The sequence below is a fragment of the Poromitra crassiceps genome (assembly GCF_964638095.1).
Source record: "Poromitra crassiceps genome assembly, chromosome: 17".
NCBI lineage: Eukaryota > Metazoa > Chordata > Actinopteri > Beryciformes > Melamphaidae > Poromitra > Poromitra crassiceps.
Genome location: NC_139635.1, coordinates 13,517,409 through 13,530,484, shown reverse-complemented (window position 1 = coordinate 13,530,484; position 13,076 = coordinate 13,517,409). Strand labels below are relative to the sequence as shown.

The window sequence follows — 13,076 nt, the reverse complement described above, 5'->3', positions numbered from 1 at the left end:
GACTCATAAACCTAGTCTGACTTATATGTGAGTCAAAGTTTGACCAGGTGAGTCAGACTAGTTTGAGCAGGTAAAACAGCCGGCGTTTTGAACAGGAAGTCGTGACACAATGGGTCAAGTGGGCGGGGCTACATAAGGTGAATAGGTCGCTCTGTTGGTCCACAAAAGGTTCACCACCTTTGGCGACCACAGTTTTCCGCCCTAGAGGGCTGACATTTGGGTCGAGTGTGCGTTTTGTTTTCTTGCCAATTGGCTAAAAGGGGGTGGTGGGGGTCAAATTTCAAAATACAGGGTGACAGAGGCAGAGTAGGGTGGGCTGCCCCCGCCATCCTGCATTTCAATATGTGGTCACAGCTACTGCAAATCTGCACTTGTTTACTTGAATAACTCCTGTCTACTTAAGCTTACACACCTCAGCAGTGGCTCCAGTATCAACCCAAAGTCCAGCATAGAGAGGTTGAGTGAACGTGGTCTGGACTCTGTGGAGGAGAGTCATGGTGTCAGAGACGCTGTAGAAGGACAGAATACCTGCACTCTGATCCAGGTACACTCCTACTCTGGACGACCGAGGGCCTTGGATGGGAGTGTTGATAATGTTATGTCTGAATTGATAACTATTGTTGTAATAATATAATGCCCAACACTTTTCATTGTTACCAAATCCACATTCACTTGCGGTTCCTCTTCTGCTAATATCCTTATATGAGACTGCTACCGAAACTCGACCGCCGCTGCGCTCCACCTCCCAGTAACAACGTCCACTCAGAGCCTCTACACTCAGGACCTGGAAATTGTTAATGAATCTGTCTTTGTGATTATAATACAACTGTTCTTCTGGCAGACGTGTTGCTTTTCTGTTCCCCTCAGATAATAACAGCTTTGGGTTTACTGTGTTTGGATCCAGTGTGATTTGATGTGAAAGTTCGAAGAATTCAGCTCTGGTTTTGGGCTCTCTGGGTTGTGACAGTAAAACATCCGCGTCGGTAACTGTCTGTGAGATCTTAGGCCATTCCTCGGTAAGGATGTCCTGTAGTTTATCGCTGACCACTGACACAGCCTCAGTCACATCCTCAAAGTAGCGCAGAGGACGGACGGTGCTGGGTAAGTCTGTATACTCACTGAGACGTATCAGCAAGAGGAAATTGAGTAGAAAATGGGTGTGATCCTCTGTGTGTGAGAGCCGTTCCAGCTCAGTGTCTTTCCTCCTCAGATCAGCATTCTCCTGTTTCAGCTTAAACTGAAGTTCTTCGGCCCGACTCGCTTCCACTTTCTGCTGGGATCTGATCTGCTCCTTCACATCAGAGCCTCTTTTCTCAATGAGACGGAGCAGCTCAGTGAATACCTTCTCACTGTCCTCCACTGCTTTGTCGGCAGAGAGATTGATAGCCTCCACCTCCTCTTGAAGCACCTTCATATCTCTCTCCTGGTTCTCGATTCTTTGCTGGATGTTTTGCCGACAAACCCCGAGCTCCTTCTGCCTCTCAGCCCGTTCTGCTGCAGCTGAGACTATGTCGTGGCCTCTATGTTCATCCATGGAGCAGAGATAACAGATACACTGCTGATCAGTACGGCAGAAAACCTTCATCACCTCGTCATGGAGAGAGCAGACGTCATCCTGAAGCTTCATGGTGGCTTCGACCAGTATGTGTTTCTGTAATGGAGGTGCATCATAGTGAGGCTGGAGGTGCTGCTCACAGTAATGGGCCAGACACATCAGACAGGACTTGAGGGCTTTCAGCTTTCTCTCAGTGCAGACATCACAGGCCACATCTCCAGGTCCAGCATAGCAGTGCTCAGGAATAGGAGGAGGAGGAGGGGGAGGAGGAGGAGGAGGAGGGGGACCAGCTTCTATCGTCTTGATTCCGGTCTTCTTCAGATCCTCCACCAACTCTGCTAATATCATACTTTTCACCAGGACAGGCCTCGGTGTGAAGGTCTGTCTGCACTGAGGGCAGATGTAGATTTCCCTTTCCTCCTCTTCATCCCAGCAGCTTTTAATACAGCTCATGCAGTAGCTGTGCCCACAGGGAATAGTCACCGGATCCTTCAGTAGATCCACACAGATGGAACAGCAGAGTTTTGCGTCCAATTGAATTCCCCGCTGCTCCATTTCCATTTTCACTGACCGCGTTTCATCCAGCTGAATCCCTTCCTGCTCCGTGTCACTTTTCACGGAGCGTTTCTCGTCCGGCTGAGTTTCTTGCTGCGCCATTTCACTTTTCACTGAGCGTTTCTCGTCCGGCTGAGTTTCTTGCTGTGCTATTTCACTTTTCACTGATCGTTTCTCGTCCAACTGAGTTTCTTGCTGCGCCATTTCCATTTTCGATGACTGTGTCTCACCCATCTGTATTCCTTGCTGCGACATTTCCCTCCTCAGTAACAGTGTCAGATAGTTACCTGCCGCGCAACTGCCGCAACAGCAAGTGGCTGGTATTGGTTTCACCTTGTGAGTCTCTGTGTGGGTATTGTTTTCACCTGTGTGTGTGTGTGTGTGTGTGTGTGTGTGTGTGTGTGTGTGTGTGTGTGTGTGTGTGTGTGTGTGTGTGTGCATGTGCGTGTGCGTGTGTGTGTGTGTGTGTGTGTGTGTGTGTGTGGTCAAGCAAGGAGTCTGGAAGTAGGGGGGTATAGGCGTCGCAGCTGGTGTGATCCCATCGCAAGGTGGTCTCTAGTTTCACTGGCTGTTAAAACAAGATGTGCTCTGATACAAACCAAAAGTCTGTTCCTTGTCTTCATGTTTATTTGCTGATCTGCAGTGAATGGGCATGTCGGCTCTTGCCCTTCACAACATGTTATTTACACCCATCTTTAAACTGGCAGATCTGTGAAAGGGGAGGGAAAAGGAAGAAGAGGGAGGAGTTATCATGCTGTGTTGTATTCCAGAAAGAGGAGCGGTTTTAAAGAGGCAGTGGACATCCCATTTCTCCTAATTGGATATACATTTACCTCACTTGCGTCTTACTGTGTGTTCACACCAACACGGGGGGGGGGGGGGGGGGGGGGGGGGGGGGATCCTTCACTTACGCCCTACTCACGTGTCTTTGAATGCGTGAATCCTTGTCTTTCGTACATGTGAGTACACAACCCACCAATATTTGCCTTGAGGGGCTTCCTCGTGTAAACATTACATATGTTTCTTTTTGGCTCTAGCTCTGTAAATATGGCACTTTATGTTGCTTAATTAATAGTTATTTTTTTAAGTCAACAAAAGTAAGCATGCAGCACCTGATTTTCGTGATCTGAGGAGCCAGGACCAGCCGGCCATCTCAGCTACTAACGTTAGCGGCCGGACTCTGAGCTGCTCAGCTGCATGGGCAAAGTAACATTGTGATAGGCGGGCTTTAGATTTAACTTTTATTTGTGTGCTTAGGGCGTTTGCTGACTTTAGCAGACTCCATTTCTAAGCTTATGTTAGCTAGTGTTGCTGTCCTTCTCCTCTGGTTTACTGGCTGGGCTGTGTTGTAGAAATGAAGCAGAAGCATGCAGAAACAGCCTGAGTCCTCCCAAGTCCTTCTCATAGAAATCATAGAAGGAGAGAGACATGGCTGGTCTCATTTTTTAAGTTACATTGTGGGGTGTTTACTCATTGGGGGGAAGGGGGGGGGGTGCTACATGTTAATTGCTTCCTGATTCTTACACATATAGGACCTTAACTAATATTAGAAATCAAGTCAAAGCCCAGTCAAAGTTTATTCATAAAGCACATTTACACACATATGTTTATCAAATTTAAATGAGCTGTCAAAAAACACACCAAAGATTCTTAATAGATGAATGATTGTAAGAGGCTAAATGGTGAAGAGTTACACAGCCATCCAAAAGGTCGGGTCGCCCAAACATACGTTTTCTCACTCTTATTTTCATTAAGGTTGAGAAAGTTTAACTCCATCCAATATACCAAATAAAGTGCAGAAACAAAGTAAGGTCAGATTCCGCTTCTCACTGTGAATGGATCCACAGGTTTGTCAGTTTGTTGATCCATGTTCTGCTGCTGATGGAGAGACACACAATCTGTTCTGTAATGTATGGGATTTCAAATGTAGCGAATTAAAATACTTGAGTGAAAATTGACCAATCAGTGTTGGGCTCGTTACTTTAAAAAAAGTAATATATTCCCCATTAATGTTTTCAAAATTCATATTATTACTTTACTTAATGGCTTTGTCTTCCCTTCCCAATCAATATGTTTTGTTTTTAATCTATCATGTATTGTTTTTTGTTTTTTTATGTGCAATAAACTAAAACTAAAACTAAACTAAACTTATTACTCCATGTCAACAGTAATTCGTTACACTACTCGTTATATGACTTTTCCGTTACACCCCACAGAATTGGTAATTGCGTCCTTTCTCATCAAAATGCAGACTTTGCATGTGCGTATACGTGTGAATAGGTCTAATCACTTCACTGGAGCAATCATGGAATGGAATCAACCATAGTAAGGATGTAATGAATGTTTTTATCTTGGGGTAATGCTAATATTATTACTGCAATTGTAGTAGTAATTCGTTACACTAGTCGTTACTGGGAAAAGTAATATTATTACAGTAACGCGTAACCCAACACTGGTACCAATTAAAGTAAAAGTAAAGTAAAATTACTGACTTTAAAATATTCAAAAAAGTACAAGGTAAAGGTAAAGTACCACTGATTGTCACACACCTGAGTGTGTGAAATTTGTTCTCCGCATTTGACCCATCCCCTGGAGGAGCGGTGAGCAGCAGCAGTGCCGCGCTCGGGAATCATATGGTGATCTAACCCCCCAATTCCAACCCTTTGATGCTGAGTGCCAAGCACGGAGGCAAATGCGTCCCATTTGTATAGTCTTTGGTATGACTCGGCCGGGGATCGAACTCACAACCTCCCAGTCTCAGGGCGGACACTCAAACCACAAGGCCACTGAGCTGGTACACCCTATCAATACACCCTATCAAAAATAATAATATTAATAATAATAATTGATTTGATTTATATTAGGGATGGGCATTTCTAGCAAAAACACTATTCGAAATTCGCTGGCCAAAGTCGACTTTTAATCGAAATTCGAAAAAAAAAAAAAAATGTTTTTTTTTTTTTTTTTTTTTTTTTGTGTGTGAGTGAAATGTTGCATTGTCTCCCCTGATTCTAAATCTAAGGAGGCTTTATTAATTAATAGAAAAAGCTTCTGCTGTGGATTTTTAGCTCAAACAAGCATTGCACCACTGAAGTAAAGAACATGTTACATGACATTGACATTTTCGAAAATAAAAAACAGTTTTGACAATCATGAGTGGTTCATTAAATATTTAGTAGGCTCAGGTCTGAGTGCCAAAGGGGTGCCAAAGTCACCCCCTCTCCCTCTTCATGGGATTTCATCCGCCATTCATTTTTCCATAAACCTTGCTTAAAATGCTTATAAAAATTGTTTTACTTGCTCAAACCAAGCGATTCGACTATACTTAGAATCAGGGGAGACAATGCAACATTTCACAAAAAAAAAAAAAAAAAAAAAAAAAAAACTTTTTTTTTTCTTTTTTTTTCTTCGAATTTCGACTTTCAATAATAAAAGTCGACCTTGATAATAACAACGATTATTCGAAAATTCTCCCCCCACTCCCCCCACCTCACAGGCTCCACTCCCCCCACCTCACAGTCTCCACTCCCCCCACCTCAGTCTCCACTCCCCGCACCTCACAGCCTCCACTCCCCCCACCTCACAGTCTCCACTCCCCCCACCTCAGTCTCCACTCCCCGCACCTCACAGCCTCCACTCCCCCCACCTCACAGTCTCCACTCCCCCCACCTCACAGTCTCCACTCCCCCCACCTCACAGTCTCCACTCCCCGCACCTCACAGTCTCCACTCCCCGCACCTCACAGTCTCCACCCCCCCCAGTCTCCACTCCCCGCACCTCACAGTCTCCACTCCCCCCACCTCACAGTCTCCACTCCCCCCACCTGCTCGGCCTCTGCTCTGCCTCCTGATCACTCTCCGGACCTGCTCCGCCCTTTGGTCCTGCATCCAGATCTGTTCTGCTCCCAGCCTGAGGCCGTCCGCCTGAGGTTTCCTGCTCTACCCCTGTCCAGCCCCATGCCACTTGCCTCCAAATCCCTCCTCCACCCACCCTGCTCAGTGTTCTGATCAGCTGAGTGGGACGTTAGGCACCATCCTTTGTGTGTTTCCTTGTGCTTCCCTTCCCCCGTTCCCTGTGCCAGCAGTTAACTTGAGTAAAACATCGCCAGATGCCAGTCAAATCGTCAAATGAGGGAAATTAACCCTGTGTTCTCTGAATAAGTGAGGTAAAGAGAAAACATCCAGAAGGAAAACATGATGGAAAGCTTGGTGAGCACACTGCTGTCTGCCTCTGTTGATCTGCTAACGTTTCTCACCAACATCCAATATGTGCATGCCATTGTCTTGCTATGAAAAAGATTACATATTCATTTAAAGTTATTATGCAGAAGTACGTAAAATGGATTACCAGGCACCACTCTTCAATTCAGCATAATATATAATCCACGGAGCAGTTACTGTGAGTGAATAAAATGTAAATTCTAGATGTGAGCCACCTGATATCCAGCAGTCTTTTTCCGTTAAAATTGCATGATTTTGAATGGAGTTTGGTTAGATTGGCTTAATATGTTTCCACTGCACTTATATTTTCCTTTTATCGATACACCAACTTTTCCACCTCCCTCCCACAGAATTTATGTAGTTACGGACTACAGTATATATATATATATATACTGTATATAGTTCAATTTTTTTTTTTTTTTACTGGTACTCAGTTCAATGTGAAATATTCTGATGGTCTGATGGTGGCTTAACTAGCTCTACCATTTTGAATTTGATTCTTCATCACAATATTTTAAAGGACAGCTGGTCCATGACTACATAAAGTCTGTGGTCATATGTCAGGAGGACTGAACAAAACTTTTTCAGACATCTCTTATGCAATTCTCAAACTTGACCTGGAAATGATCAAATTCATTCTTCCAACTTTTCCAGGCGTGCAGAAGAAACTCTGTTTAGTGAGCAAGTGCACAAAGCCAGTCAGTTTGTAAAAAGCAACAGATGATGCAAAAGTTGACAGTGACCATGACAAAACTGTTTCAGTGAAGAAAGTTGTAAAGATAGAGATTCATTGGCAAATGTCATCCATCTATTTATGAATTGATATCGGACCATTCAAATAAAGATCGATTTGAACCGGAAAAATCTATCTCACTTTTGTTTTTTAACGCAGCTCTACAGTGAAGTTTCACATTTTCTCTATGAGTTTTGATAGACTTCCTGGAATGAATACAGAATACTTAATACATTCTTGGAAAATACTTGTTTATTGATCTTTGCAAACATTCATTTTCATCACACCAAATCACTAAAACGTGGTAAAAGAGTCAACAAGACTCTGGTTCAATCTCTCCATCTACAGTACATATTCACTTCATCCACACAATCAGTCTGTTAAAGCAGCATGTCAGCACTGTGGAGGAAAACTATTAATTCTCTCCCTATCAATTTTCTATAATAATAATAATAATAATAATAATAATAATAATAATAATAATAATCATCATAATAATAATAATAAATAAAAAAGAGAAAAAAAGAAAAGAAAGTTACAAAGTGTCGGACTCAAATCAACATTATCAACAATAATTGAGCTATGAAACTTCTAGTGCTGGCTCCATTAAGGCCCATATGTATGCATGGAACAGAACCAGCAGAAAATATTAAAAACAACAATACAAATATGAAACAAAGATAAGAACTATACAGACCACAGTTTACATTTTCATATGATTTAGGCTACAACAGACAATGAAAACACATTATGAACTGGATAGTTTGAGTGTTATATCAGTGATAGAGAGTAGATAATTGTAGCCTAAATATAGCTGGTGTCTGTAGCTCGTTCCTGGGGGGAATCCTCTGCTCCAGACAGTATATGCATTTTACATCACTGGTTTGTTGAGAATGAACAAAAGAAGAACTGGCTAGGTATAGCATGAGAAAAGATAAGCTCCGCCCACACTGTTTGATTGACAGGGTGACTAGTGCAGAGCAGAAAAACCACATGATGAGGCTGAGCAACATAGATTTTGTATTGATGTATTTTATTTTTACTGCGTTACTCGCTGCTTTACTGTAACTCATGTCTACCTAAGCTCACACAACTCAGCAGTGGCTCCAACACAAATCCAAAGTCCAGCATAGAGAGGCTGAGTGAACGTGGCCTGGACTCTGTGGAGGAGAGTCATGGTGTCAGAGACGCTGTAGAAGGACAGAATACCTGCACTGTGATCCAGGTACACTCCTACTCTGGAGGGGCGACGGCCTGAGATAGCGGTTTTGATATTGTTATGACTGAATTGGTAACCATTGTTGTAATAATATAATGCCCAACACTTGTCGTTGTTTCCAAATTGACATTCGCTCGAGATTCCTGTTCTGCCAATATTCTTATAGGAGACTGCTATTGAAACTCCCATCCCGCTCCACTCCACCTCCCAGTAACAACGTCCAGTCAGACCCTCTCTACTCAGGACCTGATGCCTCTCAATAAATCTGTCTGGGTGAGGAGAATACAACTGTTTTTCTGTCATATATGTTGCTTTCCTGTTCCCGTCAGATAATGACAGCCATGTATTTAATGTGTTTGGATCCAGTGTGATCTGACGTGAATGGTGTAAGAAGTCAGCTCGGGTCTTGGGCTCTGGTTGTGATAGTAGAACATCCACATCAGTCACTCGCCATGAGATCTTAGGCCATTCCTCTGTCAGAATGTCCTGTAGTTTATCTCTGGCCTCTGACACAGCCACAGTCACATCCTCAAAGTAACGCAGAGGACGGATGTTGCTGCTGGGTGAGTCTGCAGTCTCACTGAGACATGACAGCGAGTGGTAACTGTGGAGGAAGTGGATGTGATCCTCTGTGTGTGAGAGCTTCTCCAGCTCAGAGTCTTTCCTCCTCAGCTCAGAGATGTCCCGCATCAGCTTCTCCTGAAGTTCTTCAGCCCGACTCACTTCAGCTTTCTGCTGGCATCTGATCTGCTCCTTTACATCAGAGCTTCTTTTCTCAATGAGACGGACCAGCTCGATTAAGATCTTCTCACTGTCCTCCACTGCTTTGTCAGCAGAGAAATTGATAGCAACCACCTCCAGCTGAATCACCTTTGTGTCTTTCTCTCTGTCCTGGATTCTCTGCTGGATTTTTTGCCGACTCACCCCAAGCTCTTTCTGCCTCTCGGCCCTTTCTGCTATGGCTGAGACTGTGTCGTGGACAGGGGGACCAGCTTGGAGTCCTGTCTTCTTCAGTTCCTCCACCAACTCTGCTAACATGGTGTTTTTCACCAGGACAGGCCTCGGTGTGAAGGTCTGTCTGCACCGGGGGCAGCTGTGGATTTTCTTCTCATCCTCTTTATCCCAGCAGCTTTTAATGCAGCTCATGCAGTAGCTGTGCCCACAGGGAATAGTCACCGGATCCTTCAGTAGATCCGCACAGATCGAACAGCAGTTTGCTCCTTCCAGCTGAAATCCTTGCTGCGCCATTTCTCTTCTCAGTAACAGAGGCTGTGTGGGAGAGCAGGAAGAAGAGGGAGGAGTTATCAGGCTTTGCTATAATCCAGGAAGAGGAGCAGTCTTAAAGAGGCAGTGTGTGTTTACAATATGAAGAAGAATAGACAAATAGATTCAAGGGGCCTACATAAGCAACAGTTAATGTTAGGATGAATCATGCAACATTTTAAAATAAAGGTCCAAAACCTGCTAAATGGCTTGTGGAAAACTGAACAGTAAAACTATTTAGAATCTCCCTCCCTCCCTCCCTCCCTCTCTCCCTCCCTCCCTCCCTCTCCATCTCTCTCTCTCTCTCTCTCTCTCTCTCTCTCTCTCTCTCTCTCTCTCTCTCTGATTTCAATATGAAGGACTGAGGATGACTTTGTCTGCAAAGATCCAATGAATGTGAGGTTTCTGCATGCACCTGACCTTGCCTCTTTTCTACAGGGGAAAGATTCAACACGTTCTCACTCTGAACTCGTCTAAGAGCCACGCTTTGTCATACGCCTTTAGCAACGTCCTTAACACTTTGGGAGGATTATCTCTTTTCATGGAACGCACTCCGCAGAACAGCACGCAGCTGTGGGTTCAGATGGAACGCACTCCGCAGAACAGCACGCAGCTGTGGGTTCAGATGGAACGCACTCCGCAGAACAGCACGCAGCTGTGGGTTCAGGCAAAGGTCAAGCACGCCCGCCAGGCTCGTTGTCCAGGATGATTTGGGAATTATGGTACAGTAGTCTCACAGTAGTATCACCCAGGGGACAGAGCTACCACCCGCGGGGGGGAATTATGTTTAGGCAGGGAGGTGGGGGGGGGGGACTAGGTTTAGGCATTGGGGAGGTGTGTTGAGGTTAGAGGGGATAGGGTCTCCAGGGGACCCACCAGTCTCCCATGGAGACCCTACCCCATAACAAGGGTTGTGTGCCGTGGGCGGCACTACCGTATTTCCCAAGTTATACTGGAGCACGCACCCCAGGGCGTGCTTGACCTTTGCCTGAACCCACAGCTGCGTGCTGCTCCTCAGAGTGCATTCTATCAAATGAGATGGGCTTCATCGCTAAAGGCGCTGCCCGAAGCGGAGCTTTGAGACACGTTCGGAGTGAGAATGCGCTGAAATGCCCACCAAGGGAATTTGCCTTTGCCTAACCACATCCACAACCAACCTTTGGGATGTCATTCAAATTTTCAGTATGCCCCGAAAGGTCATTTAGCTTTTTCCCTTCCTACAGCGCCTCTACCAGTAAACCAGAAGAGAAGAAAATCACATAAGCACAAAACAAAAACAAAAAAATGTTTTATAGAGCCACCCATATCTGGCCAATCAGCAATGTGACAGAGGCTGGGGGGAATACAGGTGTCATTTCACCTTTTTCCTATCTCCTCTTAAGGGTCAGTGTAATTTCTGCTCCAATGCTGGCTGCTATTGTTCAGCGTTGTCATGACAACAGTCTGGCCTCAGACCATCATCAACATGCCAGCACTGGTTAGACAGTTTCTATCATGTTTTACAGAGTCGGCCTGGGCCTTTGTTTCTGAATGCAGAACTCTCCACCGGCTGTTCACTTTGGTTCACGCAATATCATTCAGGAACCTCTACAAATATTTTCTAGTCATATGCATCAGTAAAAGAAATACTACACATAGACTATAAATAAGTAAACGTACAACCTTCAGTGGGATAAAAAATCTGAGACTGCTTATTTTTCTTCTCTGTAGGTACGGTTAGCTTTAACTGTTAGCCTTTATCCTTCAATTTGTCCTTCGTAGGCCTCTAGTCATTCCAAAAATTGGGTATTGCCACTTTAATTCGCATCTAACTTCCAAATCCACTCAAGTAAACAGACTATACTGTACAGTAGATTTATGGACAAAGTGAAGCAATTACTGAGTGACGTCTGATAGATATAATTATCGGTCAATGTGAATTATTAGACATAGGCTAGGTCACCAAACTGTGGTTAAAGCTCATTGTGAATGATTTAGTTAGTTTGCAAATACATTAGTGATTTTTTGCTTAATATTTACTTTTCATTATCCTAACTATCCTACTATAAGATGAATAAAACTCTGTCTGCATTCATTCATATAACAGGTTGGCCAATCAATTTGAAACTGCATGTGTGCATTGAGCATTTGGAATAGGCAGGGACTGACTCTATTTTTGCAATTTGACAAAGGTGTTTCAGATATTTAGCCCCCTCTCTATGTTGGTCTGCACGAAAAGTTAAAACACGATTGGATATTCCCTGCTTGTTCAATGATCAATAGGAAGCAATGTGTACGGCATCATTCATCATCTCTGAAAGGTCAGTGTTACACTGTGAATGGCAATCCTATTTTAAACCTGTTAAGAACACACAGTCACACACACACACACACACACACACACACACACACACATGGACGCACACACACACACACACACACACACACACACACACACACACACACACACACACACACACAGAGACACAGACACAGTCACACACACACACACACATGGACGCACACACACACACACGCACGCACCCACGCACACACACACACACACACACACACACACACACAAACACACACACACACACACGCACACACACGCACACACATTCATTATCATAACACAGCTAGATTTTACCCAATTATTTACCCACAGTAAATATTTACCCAGGGAAGGTTTTCTGAGCACAGATGCAGTAAAATACAGAAACACAAATACAGTTAATGTTCTGACCTGCATCCCATTTCAACCAATCTTGGGGGGTTGAGTGCTTTGAAAGTCACAGACCAATTTTTCTCAAATTGTGTTCTCAAATTCTCGCATTCCAGGGAATTACGTTAACGTCTGCGGGTCTTATAGACGTAAAAGGTGCGTGCTGCGCTCGGAGGAGAGAAAACCATCTGAAGCTTTCTTTGTTGGAGTCCAGGTATGTTTTTGAAGAAAGTGCTCGTCATTGTCAACGATAACGTTATCTGACCTGGCCAAGGCCGGATTAACCATAGGGCAACCGGGGCAGGTGCCCCGGGGCCCTCGGGGTGAAGGGGCCCTCCAATTTTTTTTTTTTTTTTTTTTTTTTTTGTCGGGCTCATGTTGGGCTCCACAGAACTATGACACAAATCTAAGACCAATCAGGACAAAATAAAATGTGTTTCCAAGAAGATTAAGTCTGATGATTTAGTCTCATTGGAAGCCTGTGGGCAAGTGGTGACCAGGGGCGCGGGAAGTGGGGGTGCTTGTGGTGCTGCGGCCCCCTCTGCTGTTTTGTATTGGAAATGTAATGTCAATTATTTTTTCATCATTGTAAAGCCACAGCACAGTGAAGAGGATATTAATGTGAAGATTAGCCTCTTCCTTTTGCTCTAAGAGTGCATCAGATTCATGCATTTTACTTTAAAATGTACAAAATTTCTTTGTCCAGGGGGGGCACAGCCCCCCCTTGAAACCCCCCAGTCAGACTAATATCTTAATCCTGCTGGCGCTACCTCTTTGCAAAGCCTAGAATCGCCTATGAGTGAGTGAGAAACTGAATCTCAGAAACA

At 44.2% G+C, this 13,076-nt stretch overlaps 1 protein-coding gene across 1 annotated transcript; it reads right to left on the bottom strand.

The window, feature by feature from the left end:
• Nucleotides 1-394: 394 nt before the first annotated feature.
• Nucleotides 395-9,526, bottom strand: LOC310792209 (tripartite motif-containing protein 16-like; the record flags this gene model as incomplete). Its single annotated transcript, XM_083653937.1, has 3 exons — nucleotides 9,264-9,526; nucleotides 673-1,792; nucleotides 395-573 (listed from the first exon to the last, which is right to left on the bottom strand). Exons 1-3 carry the CDS (start codon nucleotides 9,426-9,428, stop codon nucleotides 395-397), a joined length of 1,464 nt encoding a protein of 487 aa, XP_083510063.1. The 5' UTR covers nucleotides 9,429-9,526.
• Nucleotides 9,527-13,076: the final 3,550 nt, after the last annotated feature.